At 40.2% G+C, this 18,195-nt stretch overlaps 2 protein-coding genes across 7 annotated transcripts in view; one reads left to right on the top strand and one right to left on the bottom strand.

Annotated features, from left to right (window-relative positions):
* The window catches only part of LOC137658776 (acid phosphatase type 7-like), an 80,155-nt gene that overhangs the window by 29,876 nt on the left and 32,084 nt on the right, over window positions 1–18,195 (top strand). For 4 of the 5 annotated variants that reach the window (XM_068393801.1, XM_068393799.1, XM_068393797.1 and 1 more), the window contains exon 7: window positions 229–412. In XM_068393801.1, the coding sequence (XP_068249902.1) occupies window positions 229–412 (184 nt within the window). Of the gene's footprint in view, window positions 1–228; window positions 417–18,195 lie in introns of all 5 variants that reach the window. The other variant, XM_068393798.1, reaches the window with a different exon arrangement.
* The window catches only part of LOC137658777 (uncharacterized), a 65,674-nt gene continuing 48,658 nt past the window's right edge, over window positions 1,180–18,195 (bottom strand). For both annotated transcript variants that reach the window (XM_068393803.1, XM_068393802.1), the window contains exons 5-7: window positions 15,112–15,195; window positions 14,181–14,349; window positions 1,180–1,533 (exon numbers count right to left, since the gene is read on the bottom strand). In XM_068393803.1, coding sequence (XP_068249904.1) covers window positions 1,405–1,533; window positions 14,181–14,349; window positions 15,112–15,195 — 382 coding nt within the window. In that variant the 3' untranslated portion in view covers window positions 1,180–1,404. The remainder of the gene's footprint in view (window positions 1,534–14,180; window positions 14,350–15,111; window positions 15,196–18,195) is intronic.

Genomic DNA, 18,195 nt, shown 5'->3' with positions numbered 1-18,195 from the left:
TACGATCATACATTTTATACAGTATTACATTTCATGATCTCATATCTTTGGATTTATTAAGATTTATGTAAAGAAACACAAACTTATATAAATGATTGATCAAGCCTTTGTATATTTATTTGAATACTCCAGACATTTGTATTTTTCTGTATTTACTTCATCAGCATTTGATAATTTCATTAACAATTCTGAGTTTACTCCTTTGTGGTTATTTTCATTTCATCACAGCAACTTTAGCAACTACAGAGCTCGTTTCACTATGCCAAATCATGAAGACACAGAAAATCTCTTCTTCAGCTGGAACATGGGTCCAGTACATTTTATTGCTGTCAGTACAGAGGCCTATTATTTCATGGAGTATGGACTGAAACCGCTTTCACGCCAGTTTCAATGGCTCATCAAGGATTTAGAGGCAAGTTTTTATCGAATAATGAAATCACGTTTATTTTCCCATAGGAGGTAAGTATTTACTATCATATTGTTGTTCATTTGAAGGTGTATTTTTGTGGTTGCTAATACAGTACAGTACACAAGTTATACAAAAGCATAGCAGGATTTCTGGCTGAGGAGATAGAATTTGTGAGTACCCATGACAATTTTTGGGGAAAGATAGATTCAGTTTACATAATGTAAATGGAGTAAAAGTTACATTGACAGATCATACCAAGCACAGTATGTCCAAATTTGGGCAAAAGACCCTTAGGCAGGTGTCTGTTATATCGTAAATACTGTAAGCGTACGCTTGTTCTCGACTTTATTCTAGTCACCTTAGGATTTTTGTGTAACCATAGTTTGGATGGTGGTAGAAGAAAAAAGTTACAATATACTCTAAACTAATTACAAGAACCGGGCCTTAAAAAAAAATGAAATTGTGATTTTGAAGATAAATTCAAAGAGAGGGAGGGTAGAAAGGTCAAGATAAGGGATTCTCTAAAAGATTTCATTGGAAAAGATATATGGAGGCTGATCAAGCCTTAATTTGAAATATTGGTCAACCATCTTTTAAGAGTTTATGGAAATTTACATATCTGCCAGTATCACAACTATTGAGACAAGTTGCCTTAAAGTTAGATGGGAAAGGCCAGCCAAATTGAATTTGTCCTGAACACATTTATTGTGATAAAGGATGTTTTAGATTTCCTACCATTAGCGTGTCAGGTAATTCATTAATAAAAGAAATCATTTAACAAAATTTATTATATATCAGAAGTGATCATGTATAAAATAATACAGAACTGATCAATAAATTTCTATACTGTAAGATTTAATCAATAAAATACCAATACTAGTATAAAAAAGGATATCTTACAGTTTTAATGCTAACAGCAGAAATAGAATACAAAAAAATAAAAAATTTTCTTACAAAAGAAATATAAATTGGAAATAGTTCGTAGGAACAGTAACTTACTCTTTAATGTACTTATCATTCCACCGAAGTATTGACTTGGTCAGTAATGATACTCCTGAATATAACCCTGTGCTCTCATGGATGTTATTAAGCAGTTTCAAGTAATTTTCACGATGGGGGTTGGTCTAAAAGAGAAAGAGAGAGAAAAAAAAGTTTAATCAGATTTATTTATTTTTTAATTAAATTACATATTGTCTTTCAATATAAAGTTTGTGAGTAGCTTGAGCAATATAAATATGATACTGAATATAGCACAACCTAAAAAGTATAGTAATAGATTGAAATATTCCTTATCAATCATTAATGTCAACATTTACCATCATTGTAACGTACTTAAGGTTAGGTTAAGACCAGTTTTAGATGACAATGGAACTCTACCAATAGTATAAGATAAAGGGTTTTGATAATGGAATAAAACTATGGGAAGTACGGTGTTGTCTCCAAGGACTTTCCTGTTAGGCTAGAAAAAATAATAGCACATGGAACTTTATAGGGTGAATATTTGACGGACGTCAAAAGTTGCCTCAGATCAGGTCTCGGAAACAATTACTGTAAAGACAAAGGGCAGGGTAGTACTGTTAGGCTGGAATTTCCTGTTCTAGCCTAACAGTAGTACCCTGCCCTTCATCTTTAATTGTTTCCAAAACTTGATGTGAGGCAACATTTGACGTCCGTCAGATATTCGCCCTGTAAAGTAACGTGTTCCCTCTAAACATACTATACACGTAAAAGTACCTACAACCTGCATTCATTTTATAAAACCAGATACCTACATTATTAAGTTCACATGAAATACTGTATTTCATAACTCTGACCATCCTTTACATTTAGATCTTCTGGACAGTTCCATCATGTTCGTAATACTGGGCATGCAGTTAATTCTAATAGTCAGGCCTTCTCCATCATGAGGCTCAATAATACACAGTATTCTAGAAGTTTTATTCCAGCTGTGACCAAGTTATGGAATGATCTCCCTGATCAGGTAGTTGAATCAGTAGAACTTCATAAGTTCAAAGTTGCAGCAAATGTTTTTATGTTGAATAGTCTGACATAATGTTGTTAATGTTTTTTTAAATATTTTATTTTAATGTTTCATTACTTCTTATACCATTTATTTATTTCCTTGTTTCTTTTCCTCACTGGGCTATTTTTCCTTGTTGGAGCACTTGGGCTTATGGCATCTTGCTTTTCCTACTAGGGTTGTAGCCTGGCTAGTAATAACAATAATAATAATAGCATGTATTCATTATTTTATGATTCAGAAATCGAAGTAATCCAATTTTATTTTTGTATTTAATACTTGAGGACGACCGATGTAAATTCGTAACAGGTGTATATTGAACCAACATGAAGAGGGGTGACACTTAGTATATTTCAAATAAATATCATCTTCCTTTGGGCCAGTGTATCAAGATGCAAGCATGGACTTAGTGTATGTAAGGGCGAACCACAAGTTCCAGGCTCTCTAGAAACTTATCATAGCAACTTCAATGCTATATTCATAAGTGAGCAGATGACAAGTCACCTATTGAGAAGCACTACTAGTCACCAGTAAGACAGCAACACAACCTGGGGGGGTTAGTTTACTAGCGTAAGTGTTCTTATTCCCCAATAAAATAGTTTTACCTTTTTAAAAACGTTTTTAGGTTGGGAAGTGTGTAATCCCCGAGAACTATTGACAATAAAATGGTAGACTCATGAACCACAAGGGTCAAATTACTTATATAACACCAAGTGAAGGAACAGCCAATCTTACACGATGTAACTGGAAAGAACTAATTTAAACACTCGTCTCAAGAAGGACGGGAGAGCTTGAAGGACATAATTGGTGTACATAAGACAATTACAGTATTTACCCTCAGCCCATACCAGCCAGTAATACAAATAAACAATGACCTGTGCTCCCAACAATTGCAGGAACTTGGATCACTGCTTTTGCTAATTTTGTAAAAATCCTGAGAGCTAAAATGAGGCGGAAGGGCAAGTTAAAACACTAGTGAAGGACAAAAGTGAGGAGTAATAAGGATGTCTCGGTAATTTTCTCTTGGTTGAGTCCTTGAAAGCACTAAAAAGTTGGCCCTTGAATTTTAGAAACATCCCTTCAGTATTTTGCCGACAGAGTTCTGGAGTTTTGAGTTTTAAGAATATGTGGAGGGGATTTATTTTCCATGACTGCTGCAGACCTTACAAGAATAAGGCCCACAAGAGGAGGTACATAATTTTTGGTAGTGATGAAGGCTTACCCCAACTGGAAATCATATATGGTTTGGGGTACCTTATTCTGTTGTTCTCAAAGGGACCAGAACCATGACCTCCCTTGTTCTACTTTTTTACTTTATTCCAACAGAAGTATCCCAAAGAATGTGAATACCACCAAAGAAGGTTGTTGTCACCTAAATGCTAACAGACAAACCACCTAAAGATTGAGGGAACAGATCCTTATAGAGAGTGCTATAAAGCGACTCCTTTATATTGTCTTTTTCACGCAAGCGGCTGAAAATTATATTTTCATAATAAAATAAATTTTTTAATATACTTACCCGCTGGTTATATAAAGAGCTGAAATCCCCCGACGCCCTGGCAGAAATTCAAATTCTCGCGCTATCGAAGATACGGCAGGTGTATACCCGCACCCTAGCGGTAGCTCAGGTGGAACAACACACCACCTTCAGTTCTTCCATGCCTCATAGCAATACCACAGGTAATCTCTAGAGGGGAGGAGGGTGGGTGTTAAATTTATATAACCAGCGGGTAAGTATATTCAAAAATTTATTTTATTATGAAAATATCATTTTTAAATATAAAACTTACCCGCTGGTTATATAAAGAGCTGATTGACACCCATTGGTGGCGGGTCAAGAGACAGCAACATATTGAAAAATTCACTTAAGGGTTACATACAACAAACTTAAGTGGTTCTCACCTGATAAGGAAGCTGACAGCAATGATACTCTGCCTCATTTCGTCCGCTATCCTTAAGAGATCCAGTGATCCACTCGGGCTGAAAATCTCTAGGAGCTGTCAAACGGTACGGCCGCCTATAACATGACAGAACCTCAACTAATACCCTTGTTCCGGGTGCACTCTAGGAACAAATTGACCACCTAACCAAATCAAAGATTGCTGAAGACTGACGACCAATCTCCACAAACAACCATAACAAACGAGTTCCAAGAAATAGAAAAGGGGTATTAGGAAAAAGGGAACGTAGTAGTAGATCATTCACCTACTATCGCATTCGCCGCTACAAAAGGACCCAACGTAAAACAGTCCTCATAGAGAGTCTGAACATTTCTCAAATAATGGGATGCAAAAACAGACTTACTTCTCCAAAAGGTCGTATCCATCAGACTTTTCAGAGAACGGTTCTGTTTAAAGGCCACTGAAGTCGCTACCGCTCTGACTTCATGTGTCTTTACTTTGAGAAGCCTCTGATCTGACTCATCACATTGAGCATGAGCTTCTCGAATCAACAATCTAATGAAAAAAGACAAGGCATTCTTAGACATGGGCATCGAGGGTTTCCGAACTGCACACCACAGAGCGTCTGAGTTACCCCTCAGATTCTTAGTCCTGTCCACATAAAGTCGTAACGCTCTAACTGGACAGAGTACCCTTTCTAATTCATCTCCCGCCAAATCAGAAAGGTTAGAAATCTCGAAGGATTTGGGCCATGGCCGAGTAGGGTTTTCATTCTTGGCCAGAAACCCCAGTTGCAAAGAACAAATGGCTTTTCCATTCCGAAAACCAATGTTCCTGCTTAAAGCGTGTACCTCGCTAACTCTTTTAGCAGTGGCAAGGCTAACCAGAAACAGAGTTTTCAAGGTTAAATCCTTAAATGAAGCAGAGTGTAAAGGCTCAAATCTGTCACTCATGAGAAATTTAAGGACAACATCCAAATTCCAGGCAAGGGGAGCTGTTTGAATCTTCTTGGTTGTATCAAAAGACCTAAGCAAATCTTGTAGATCCTTATTATTAGAAAGGTCTAAGTTCCTGTGTCTAAATACCGTTGCCAACATACTCCTGTAACCTTTAATAGTAGATGACGAGAAGTTATGTTTAAATTCAAGGTCTAAGAAAAAATCCGCTATCTGGGTTAGAGAGGTACTGGAAGAGGAAATCGCGTTAGTCCTACACCACTCTCTGAATAACTCACACTTGGACTGATACACCTTGATGGTTGAAGATCTCCTTGCCCTCGCAATTGCCTTGGCTGCCTTCTTCGAAAATCCTCTAGCTTTAGCGAGTTTTTCGATAGTCTGAAGGCAGTCAGACGTAGAGCTCGGAGGTTTTGATGATTTCGGGCCAAGTGAGGTTGTCTGAGAAGATCGGGTCTTATGGGAAGGCTTCTCGGGAAATCTACCATCCATTCCAGTACCTCTGGAAACCAGCTCCTTGACGGCTAGAACGGAGCTATCAGTGTCATTCTGGTCTCTTCGTGGGAAATGAACTTCTGAATCACTTTGTATAGAATCTTGAATGGAGGGAAAGCATAAACCTCCATGTGTGACCAGCTCATTAGAAAGGCGTCTATGTGCAAGGCTTCGGGATCCGGAACCAGAGAGCAGAAACACTCCAGCCTTTTCGTCTTTGCGGTGGCAAAGAGATCCACGAGAGGATGACCTCATAACCGCCACAGACTCTTGCAGACGTCCTGGTGTAAAATCCATTCTGTGGAGAGAACCTGACCTTTCCTGCTGAGTCTGTCTGCGCTCACATTGTTGACCCCCTGGATGAATCGAGTCAAAAGAGTCACCTTCCTTTCCTCTGCCCAAATGAGAAGAAGTCTTGCAATCTCGTACAGAGACCAAGAGTGGGCCCCGCCTTGTTTCACAATATAGGCCAGAGCTGTCGTGCTGTCCGCATTGATTTGGACTACTTTGCCCCTGATCTGCTTCTCGAAGCCTATGAGAGCCAGATGAATAGCCAAAAGCTCATTTTGGTTGATGTGGAGAGAAGTTTGCTCCACAGTCCAAGTCCCCGAAAGCTGCTCCTTCTCTAGAGTGGCTCCCCACCCCGAGTTTGAGGCGTCGGAACACAACACGAGGTCTGGGCTCTTCTGAAGTAAAGACAAGCCTTCTTTCAGTCTGGGCTCGTTGTACCACCATTGAAGATGAGACTTGATGGAAACAAAGATGGGAACGCAATCCCTGTCGAGGTTGTCCGCTTCCTTCCAATGGCGATTGAGATGAAACTGAAGAGGACGCAAGTGCAACCTCCCCAGGGTCACGAACTTCTCTAATGATGAGAGAGTCCCCAGAAGGCTCATCCAATCTCTTACGGAGCAAAGTTCCCTCTTCAGGAAAGTTTGGACTTTTAGGAGGGCTGCCTGAATTCTCACCGACGACGGAAAAGCCCGAAAACTCCGACTGTGAATCTCCATCCCCAAATAAAGAATCTCCTGGGATGGAGTCAGTTGCGATTTTTTCGAGCTCACCCAGTTCTCTGGTTAGATCCAAAGTCATTTTTAGGTCCTTCAAACAACAATCGGCTGAGGAGGCTCTTATCAGCCAATCGTCCAGATACAGAGAGGCTCTGATTCCCCTCGAATGCAGCATGCTTGCTACATTCAGCATGATCTTGGTAAACAATAGAGGAGCTGTGCAGAGTCCTAAACAAAGAGCCCTGAATTGGAAGACCTTGTTTCCGTCCATGAACCTCAGATAACGTCTGCAGCTGGGATGAATCGGAAGGTGGAAATAGGCGTCCTGAAGATCTATAGAGACCATCCAATCGTCCTTCCTCACAGCCGCCCGCCAGAACTGTCTTCTGAGTTTCCATAGTGAACGTCGAATTTTGGACGTAACCATTTAGAACACTTACGTCCAGAACCGGTCTCCACTCCCCTGAACTCTTGGGTACTAAGAAAAGGCGGTTGTAAAACCCCGGAGAAGTTACATCCTGCACTTCCTCTATTGCTTGCTTCTCCAATAAAAGAGACGTCTGAAGACGCATGGCTTGCTTCTTCGGACCCTCTCTGTATTTGGGCGAAAGATCCACCGGATCTGTGACTAAAGGAGGATTTGCCAGGAAGGGGATCTTGTAACCCTCCTTTAACACTTGGACGGACCAGGGGTCCGCTCCATTCCTCTCCCAAGCCTCCCAGAAGTGAGTCAACCTGGCACCCACTGCTGTCTGAAGGGAAGGGCAGCCAGACTTTACCTCGGCCGGACTTGCCTCCTCTGCCTCTAGGTTTCCTTCCTTCTGGTTTGAAAGAGCCCCTTCCAGAGGATTTCCCATGAAAGGACTGAGAAGGTCGAAAACCAGAAGAGGATTCCTTAGGCTTACGAGAGGAAAACGTCGAAGGCAAAACTTTTCTTGTCGTATTGGTAACTAAGTCATGCGTGGCCTTCTGCGTGAGAGCAGTGGCAACTTCGCCTACCAACTCTTGCGGAAATAAGGTATTAGCCAAAGGAGCGAAAAGAAGGCCCGTTTTCTGGTAGGGAGACACTCCTGCAGAGAGAAAAGAGCACATGGTGGCCCTTTTCTTGAGGATTCCAGCCATGAACAAGGCAGCTAACTCGTTGGAGCCATCCCTCACACCTTTGTCCAAGCAGGACATCAAATGAACCAGTCCACTAGTGTCCGTGTCCTTCATATCTGAGACCCTCTTACTCAAAGCTCCCAGAGCCCAGTCTAAGAAATTAAACACTTCAAAGGCCCTGAAAAGACCCTTAAGCAAATGATCGAACTCTGGAATAGACCACCAAATCTTTGTTTTCCTTAAGGCAAGACGACGAGACGCATCCACTAAACTTGAGAAATCCACTTGGGCAGACGAAGGAAAACTCAAGCCCAACACTTCACCAGTCTCGTACCACACACTAGATTTAGAAGCCAACCTTGCGGGTGGAAAGGCAAAGGCCGTTTTGCCAAAAGATTTCTTAAGAGTCCAACCAGGAACCCATTAATTTCAAGGCCCGTTTAGAGGACCATCTTGGTATAAACTGGAACTTTGGTTGCTTTACCTAAGATGAACTCAGAAGGCGGAGAACGAGGGGCCACAGGAGTAAACTGATTCGGAAAAATTCCAGTAAGAATCAACATAAACTTACGAAGATCAACAGCATGTTAATAATGCTTCTCTTCCTCATTCTCAGAAACTTCCTCTATAGGCTCGTCCACATCCAACTTTTCCTCAAGTTTGTCTTCTGGCAGTGCAGCAACTGCTGCAGCCTGAACTGAAGGAACAAAGTCTGGATGAGATTGCCTGTCAAAGCCAATATCTGCATCCAACTGACGGGGAGAGGTCGAAGTTGATTGACGTGAAACATGGATGGGTAGACGTTCTTCGTCAACTAACAACTGCCGAGACCGCTTAGAGTCCGACTGCTGTTGACCAGATTGACGCTTGGACTCGGAAGGCAACTGCCGAAGATCGCTGAGTGGACGCGTAGAGTCCGAAAACTGTTGACGCGAACGATCAAAGCTGTCAAGATGTTGACCCTGAGAATCGATGTTTTGACGCGAAGAGTCCACTAGTTGTTGACGCGGGCGATCCACTACTTCAAAACATTGACGCGTCGCGTCCACTTGTCGACGCCAATATTCTTCCTCACGACCAGAAGACGAAAACCGTTCAACCAAACTTCTCTGACGTGACTCATCAAAATCAACCTGGTGTTGAACACTATGAATGGGAGACCGCCTAAGCGATAACTCGTCAGCACCAGAGACCATCGAAAACCTGTGCGATAACTGGTCTGACGCCTGACGCCCAGACATACTGCCAACACCTGGTTGAAAAGAATCCATAAACGACGAGAGTTGTTCTTTCATAGTCACAAGCATAGACCATTTAGGATCTACAGAACTCCTTAAAGGAATATTCGTTCCAACGTCACCACGTATTTCGGGAGAAGAAAGCCAATCTGAAGGAAGAGGGGGAGCATGAATCGTAACAAGGTCTGAATCGGAAGGAATCTTATCAACACGAACACGGTGATCTGGACGCTTAGCCGGAGTGCAAGCGATGGGAGAACGGAAACGTTCCGGTGAGTCCCACGAACTACATCCTGGACGCACAGGCGATTCCTGACGCTGAAGAACTTTATGCGTCCGTTTAAGCGGTCTTGACACGCGACGCCAGATCTCACTACCCGACCCTTCATCGGAAGACGGGGATAACGCATGAACCTCACCTTTCCTACGATGAGGGTGAACGGCCTGAGTTACGGCAACAGGAACGTTCGAGGGACGTCTGCACGACTGATAACGCTTCTCGTTCCCTTAAGCCGTTCGACATTACTTCTCCCATGGGTTCGAGAGCTCGAAAGAAGTCTTAGGCTAGGTGAACGACAAGATCGTGCAGACGCACCCTCCGCGACACTAAACACATTAGTAACACTTTTCACATTACCGAGAGATTCACGACTTTTCGGTACGCTAACTTCAGACACCGAAAAACTTTCCACAGTTCCGACAGAATCACGGTTTTTCAGTACCTTTAACTCAGAAAAAATCGTATTTCTATCTGCCGCTAAGGACTCAACTTTCTCACCTAGAGTCAAAATAGCGGTAAACATGGCTTTCATAGTAGGTTCCTGATCTACCACCACGGGGGAAGGAATAGGATTAGGAACATTAACATTAGGTAAGGCTCTATCCACAGATCGTGAAGAACTACGCCTAACTCTATCCCTCTCTAGTCTCCTAACATAACGTTCGTATGTTACAAAATCATCATCCGTTAAAGAAAGACACTCATTACATCTATCATCAAATGAACAAAATTTACCCCTACATTTCACACAAATATTATGAGGATCAATAGATCCTTTAGGAAGTCGAGTACGACACCCTTCACTAACACACCTACGTAAAGCAGGGGAGGAGTCGGCCATTTTGAATGGTTACGTGAAAGACCGACGAGCAAAAAATAAGGGAAATATTAATAAAGATAACCTCAAACAAAAAGATTTCAAGATTAGAATAAAGAGAAAACAATTAACGATAGCTTAAACTCAGAAAAGAACGTTGTACATCACCAAACAACTTCCCAAAAGAGTAAAACCACGAGAGCGAACTTCAATATGACAGCCAGCTAGGCGGGCAGAAGAAGAACTGGAGGTGGTGTGTTGTTCCACCTGAGCTACCGCTAGGGTGCGGGTATACACCTGCCGTATCTTCGATAGCGCGAGAATTTGAATTTCTGCCAGGGCGTCAGGGGACTTCAGCTCTTTATATAACCAGCGGGTAAGTTTTATATTTAAAAACTGATGGCTTACGTTCAAATTTAATCTTGGCAAAGTTCTAAGAAGCCTCTAAGAAAGGCATATTCAATAAATTTGCTAGGCCTATATAGACATTTTGCAATCCAGTGGAGGAAACTCCAACTTCCAAACAGAGCAGGCAAAAATAAGCTAGTGGAAAAAAGGACGTGGTTCATATTAAATTCAGTTGTCCTAGTCACTTCTGAAAGTAGAAGAAAACCATCTCCAAGTGAACGTGTATCCATCATAATGGAACCATTGCATTGCAATGAAACCTTCAATCCCCTTAGAGTAAACCCTTATAAAGACAGTGCTTTCTCTGGGGAGGCCAGAATCTCCATTTAAACTGTTTTTAGACCTGAAACAGTCATCCTAACTCCAGACACATCAGGAAGGCTGTGGTCGAGAAAAGATCCCCAACAGCTACAATTATCTCTGCCAGAAAATTATTAGCTTTCATGGGCAGCATCAACAATACTTCCGTAGTGTGGACTGGGGAGTCACTGATTTGACCACCTGTCCATGTGCTAGTGTGAGTGGGAGAAGGTATTGATATCAAATTCTACTTATTTACAGGGCATCTCCAAACCTCTGCATAGGAAAACACTTGAAAGTTTATTGAATAGGCACTACCAAAAGAATACCCCCACAGAAGAAGCTGCTCCCACCAATTCCTTCCATTCCACCAAATCTGTTCCCAAAGTACACCAAATTCCCTTCATAGTTTGCACACTCAAAGACCCAGGCACTGCATAAACCAGATGGTGAGTACAGGGAGGAACAGGAACTCTTAAGGGGCTGGTGAGTTCCTGGATAGAATTGTCAAAAAGGGAAGCAGACTAAAGCTTCAACTACCTATACAGTGAAGGAAAAGGTCACAAGATAACTGAAATCCAAGGGCCAAGGAGGTGGTCCAGATAATTTTCAAACCAAAATATCTTTGACTTTTATGCATGGCCCTTGTTCATTACAATTCTATGACCAAATCTCATGCTTTATGGCAGATGAAAATCCTCGAGTTCATCGTAAGGCTAGTAATCCTTGAAGTGAATTCTTGGATAAACTTCACCCATGTAAAGAGGTTGAAAAGGGCTTAATCTTTCAAACTTGACAATTGTGATCCTGTTTTGGCAGCCTGAACCTACTGCATGCATACAGGGCAATTTACAGGCTTCTACACCCTGCCCTGAGTGACCCCGTTGTTGCTAAAGAGTAGGAGCACCCAAGATTGGCAGTGTTATTAGATCCCAGCTGGCTACAGTTAAGCTTTGATTCACTCATTTATTCAGGAAAAACAACAAAATGTTCAATCATATTATTATACCACCATCTATCCAACCAGAATATGGGCGGAGGGAAATATTGCCTCTCCTTTCTTCTGGGGGGAAAAAAAAGTTCATCTATTTAACCACCTACCCACCCAGGGGAAGGTTTATGAGACACTGTGAAGGCAAACTTGACAGGGTTCAATTAACCCAATTAATGTGGAAAAGGAACTAATCCCTTCCATTTGACAACCTCAAGGGTAATTGGGACCCTGGTGAAGGGGGAGCCTCGAGTGTCTGGAGCTAAGCTCCAAAATCAACCGAGTCCATCCCAACCCAAGGGAAGAGAGAGGAAAAAACAGGATACCCAGAGCTACACAGGAAGCCTTTTTAAAAGGATCAACCCATAGAGTAGTTATTGAAAAGCCAGGTAATAATATTTGGTCTATTCAAATCATAAAATAAATATAAGTGGGTGTATATGTAAATGCAAATTTAATTATAAAGAAAGTAATGATTACAAATTTCATACAACTGTATATGGTTTATTCATTATATACCTCTAGATTATCTCCCGTCCTTTTCTTTCCACTGAACACCACAATGGAACCAAACTATGTCATTTATTAATACTAAAGGTAAAAAAGGAATTCTTGCAGAATTAATAAAAAAAAAAAAAAAACATATAGCAGCAATAGGAAGGCTCTACTAACATGAACAAGGAAAGCAAAAAAAAAAAAAAAAAAAAAAAAAAAAAGCTAAGGCTATGTTGTAGCTACACTCTAGGCAAATAACCTACTGTGTCCAATCTGAGCACCAGAAAGTATGACATCTGGTAATTAAAATACCAAGTACAGTACTATGCTAAGGATAAAAAAGCATTATTTACTTTGGGTTGAAAATAAAAGTCACTTGTAAGGAAAAAGTATGACCAAGAGACATATCTGAACTATATTTTTCCCACTAGACATTGCAAGAAAATTATATTTATCTTGACAAAAAACTACAGCCCTATAGTTTCTCTAGCTGTTATCATGACATAACTCCGTTTAGCCATGACATAAGACAATGGTCTGTCTCTGGGGCAGATGGAAATGCAGAACCTGACATAATGTATTTGCAAATTCTGGAATTGTGCTAATCTATGTGCAGTAATTAAGCCCTTTAATATAATTCTGTGGTCCACCTATCTGAATACAAAGGGAAAACAAAACCTTGATATTAAATTTCTGAAACCACTGCCCCTACACAGTAAGCATGAAGAGGGGATACATGAACCAAAATTAGCTATTATACTGAAAATAATACATACACATAGCAGGAGACCCAAAAGAAACAAACATAATTACTCTTGAAAGAAATATATCAACACAGAATTAAGTTTTATGTTCTCCACTAACTGACATACAGTACTGAGAAAACCCAAGGGGCAAGGAGAGTTTCTGAACCACCAGGCGTGGATTCTGTCCGGAGAATGGTGGTTTGGGAGGGGAGAATACAGTTCATAAGGAAATTTTTTAAAATTTTTGTTAGGAAAAAAAAAAAAAGTGACCTACATGTTCTTTAGATATATCAAAAGGATGATGGATTCTCGTGGTAAACAGACACCCAGGTGATGCTACTGTCTTCCCAGTGATCTGTGAGTGACATATTGTCTGCTAACAGATGTACATAAAATTAGAGGGGCTATGAGTGCTTTCTAAGAGAGCCTAGATCCCCATGGGTTTCTCTTATACACAGAATCCATGCTTGCATGTCGTTACACTGGCCCTAAAGAGAAAACATTATTTATTTGGTATATCATGTGACATTAAACTCACTTCCAGATTATCATCCAATTTTCGGAGACTACAGGTTTCCTAAACCAAAAGCACAATAATGAATAGGGATATTCTAAACCTACACAACATATGCCTCCTGTTACTAACATACACGTATCTCTTACAATATCTTTGGAAGGAATGAGAATGAGAGATCACAGTGAGCTTTTACTAAAAAAATATTAAAGCTAGGGGATCAAAAGAAAAATGGACGTGTTTCACTGGGTATGAGGTGGTTCAAACTCTCAAAGGGCACACAGTTGAAGATTTGGTTCTTCAACTTGAAACGAGAATCAGGTTTTGTTGAAAACCTGGGACAATTATGGGAAACAAATTCAAACAATATGGAGACTAACAAAAAAGCTGTATAAGAGGGGAAAGGGTAAATGTAACAGATGGAGGTTAAAGAGTAAAAAGTAATTTATTTAAGAGTTGGACAGAAACTATAAAAGAACTTGTACAATCATCTACTTACCCACTGAATGTAGTAAATGTGATGCTTATCCAAGAACTCACTCACATTGTCATACGAGATAACATTCTGTATCATTCCTGCTTGACGAGTTAAAAATAAGATGGTCCCCTTAATGGAAGGTATTGCATGAGACTCGACCAGAGTAAGCTTTTCTTTCAGCAATTTAATGCTGAAAAGGTGAAAGGTAATTTATTATCTTCACTAGACTCCTTAAAAACATATTATTCCTGAAATGCTGCTAGGTTTCATATTTCAAAAATCTAGTCAAGTGCTTTTGATTCTTAAACTATGTTCAATGACATTTACTTCTGTATGTAGTGTTTCTTCTTTGATCAAACAAGGGAACTACTCCGTTAATGACATTTTATATTTTTTACATCATCAATAATACCCTAAATTCATAAGGTAATTACTGGATTAGCCATTAAGGTAGTAGTCAGCCCAAAATATATTGAGTAACACCAAGTTGTAATTGCATTAAAGGTATAATTTAAGACTTTTACTCCATAGAACATAAAAAATAAGGTTAAAGTAATTCACAAAAGGCTTTTTGGCTTGACTGCGAGACGCGATGCTGCTTCGGATTCTTTTGACTATTTAATATTTGGGGATAAAATTAAAGAACACTAAAATCTCATAAAAAAATAATACTGCTAAAGTTTACAAATAATAATTTAAAGAAAATATATACAGTATATATATATATATATATATATATATATATATATATATATATATGTCTATATATATATATATATATATATATATATATATATATATATATATATATATATATATATATATATATATATATATATATATATCAAATAAATTATACTGTTACTGTCTGTGTACTAAATATAATACATGGAATGATCATAGAATGTAACTGATAATATTTTGAAATATAAAGTTTTTAATAAAAACTAACCTGTCCATGTGGTAAAGATGCACCAGAAATATGAAATAATCAGCACTAATAATGGAATCAACTGAGAGTGATTCTTCCACAACTCTGAAAATGAGCAAAAAGAAAGTGCAGAACTCTTAACACCAGACAATTAATATGCTTTGACACTGACATTAAAATATACATTAAAATATACCTTTCTGACATTCTATTATTCCTATACTCACCTGATGTTCATATTTCTTAGTCCCCGAAGCAGACTTGGTATCCACATTACCCCCCAGAAAATATTTTATATTTCCTGTCCTCTTCCCTTCAAGAGTTTTTTCCAATAGGGTAACATCTGGTGGCTAAATCAACCTGATTCAGTCTTCTCCATTACATGCTACTTGACACATTTTTTTTTTCTTACCTCAGTAAGAACTCCTATACTCAATTTTTTTTTTAATGAGGCACATTTGCACCGACTCGCAGCAATGCCTTTTTAGCTCGGAAAAAGTTTCCTACTATCTGATTGGTTAGAATTATCTTGTTTAACCCATCGGCGATCAGGAAACTTTTCCGAGCTAAAAGGGCACCCTGACGAGTCGGTGCAAATCTGCCTTAATAAAAAGAATCGACTATAGTAGGAGTTTCCTAAAAAAAGAATTTGGAAACCATAGATCTTCCCTGCCCCCAGCTGGTATTTGGATACTCCTGTGAAAGAGGTCTAAAAATGTGGGCTTATTTGCATTGGATTGCAATCCTCATCAAAATAGTTAGTGGATTCATAATCTATGCTAACATAAAAACATCTCTGGCATGTCAAAAGTAAAGGTGGTAGCTTCGAGGACCTTCCAGCCTTAAGAGAGTTTTCTGACGCTCAGACTTCTGCATTTAGAAAGTCTAACGTATTTCTAGTCTAGTTGGAAGCGCCACATCGAACCTGTGTCTGAGGCTTTGAGGTAGAGGTAGTACTTACGCGCATTGAGGTTCTTGGGAGAGTCATTATTTGTGATAATGTCATAATTTGATTGTTCCATTTTAACGGTAACAGAGTTCTTAATTCTTCCTCGGACATCCTTCCTTTACCTTACGTCATTTATATTCTGACGGGAATAAGAGGCGGAGAAGAAATGGGAGGGAGTCCAGCTCATTCCTGTTATAAGAACGTTCTTCTCTAGCAACTGAGTGTGTGGCGGGAAAATTTAAATCTCTCTAAGCTCGGTTTACGAGGCGAGAGCGGGTTATCAAAATTCTGCCACATAGAACGCCTACGGCAAGGGCCATGTCTACGTCGTCTAGCAAAAGTCGCCTCATTTGTGTCAGATGAGGGAGCAACTTGTGGGAAGGGGGAAAACCTTCCTCACCCCTTATCTGTTTTCTGTACCTGCAAGGTATTATCTACATGAAATAAAATAGTGTTCTGTAGAGCTCATGATTTTAGAATTATAAGCATTAGGCCAGGAGCTAAGTGCATGGCTGACCATGTTGATTAATAGATTTGCCATTATCAGAGACAAAAGGATGCTATCAGCATAAGTCAAGTCTTTGTCATTCTGTCCTAGCAAGAAGTCTTTAAAACTCTGGGGGAACTTTGAAGTACTGTAATGGGGGTGTAGATCTACCATCCCCTCTGGGGTGTGTTGACCTTAAACTAGCTTTTGGGGTTCTGGCAGGTACATGTTGAGCTTTAGCATTACTAAGTTACGGAGGAATACTCTAACACGTCAAAATGCCAGCCCGTTTTGTGATGTCATACAGTAATATTTAGGAGTAACAACCCGTGAGGGGTTCTTGGCCTGCCTGAGATACGGAGGAGTTACCTCATGTGTTGGGATGGTGGTGTGTACAGTGATGTCGTCACGCGTAGATACAGCGACACGTTCAGGCTTGTTATTCTGAATGTTTAGCCTGGCTGAATTGCTAATGACGTTGCTAAAATTTTGGGTAAAGCAGAAAGAGCAAGCCGAGGTAGATTAATAATGCCAAAAACTATACCAGGAAAACGAAGGAAGGCACACAGGAGATTAATCCACTACGCACCAGCATTTATAATGCAGCGACTATTTAATGTGCTGCCAGCTCATATAAGAAACATATCAGGAGTGAGCATAGATGTGTTTAAGAATAAGCTCGATAAATACCTAAGATGCATCCCAGACCATCCAAGACTGGAAGATGCAAAATACACCGGAATATGCATTAGCAACTCTCTGGTGGATATACGAGGTGCCTCACACTGAGGGACCTGGGGGAGCCCAAACATAGAATAAGGAATAAGGCAATAAGCATTATTAGGCTTAGGATACATAGAGCAACCTGGTAATGCAAAGTCTTGTTGGGTGTACACAGCCAAAGCAGTCTGGGAATCATTATGAGGAAAACTCAAACTAGGACCCCTGGGCATATGAGGCAAGCCTCGCTTGTTACTTCGAGCTGGAGACTGGTAATAAGGGTCTTTCAATATGGCTGCTTCAGTATGGGGGGAAATGGCAGGCTCTGATGGGACTGCAGAGATGCTTTCACAGCTCTAATTGGAGATACTTCCAAGAGCAGAAAGATCTTGTCTTTATAATCGAAACATATATGGATCTACCGTTAACACATAAGTATTGGGGGAGGGAGATCTTGGCAAAACAGAATAATCAGGAACTGATTTTTAGTTTATGTTGTCCTGCGTGTGAAGAAATTTCATCACCCGCAGAGATGGCGGCACGTGTGGTGATGTCATCACGCACAGTGAAAAGGGTGCTTACAGCTTCGTCTGGTTGAATTATGAAACGCGGTAGCGTCTGCTTTTATCCTACTTGATCTCCCAAGTCCAAAAGGCTTGGAAGGGGGAGGAAAAATTGAAAGAAATGAGTGGATTCGGTATGCTTTGGGGTGGGAACTCAGCCGAAGCAGTCCAACCACCCTTATCATAAGCCACTAAATGAGTTCTTAAGACAGTAGAGGAGACCTAAGCTTAGGACCCTTATAATTACAACGTAAATCTAGTTCGTGAGAACGTGTTGGAGATTGCAAAAATTTGTCTTCCAAAAAAAGGTTGCTTCATGACTAAGGGAAAAGCTGTCTCAACTCTAGTCCCCCCCCCCAACAGAAATGTAAGTGAGTTTTCCACGC

This window comes from Palaemon carinicauda, chromosome 19, assembly GCF_036898095.1.
Source record: "Palaemon carinicauda isolate YSFRI2023 chromosome 19, ASM3689809v2, whole genome shotgun sequence".
NCBI classification, from domain to species: Eukaryota; Metazoa; Arthropoda; class Malacostraca; order Decapoda; family Palaemonidae; genus Palaemon; species Palaemon carinicauda.
Note: the sequence above shows the minus strand (reverse complement) of the source record. Positions and strands in the feature narration are given on the sequence as shown.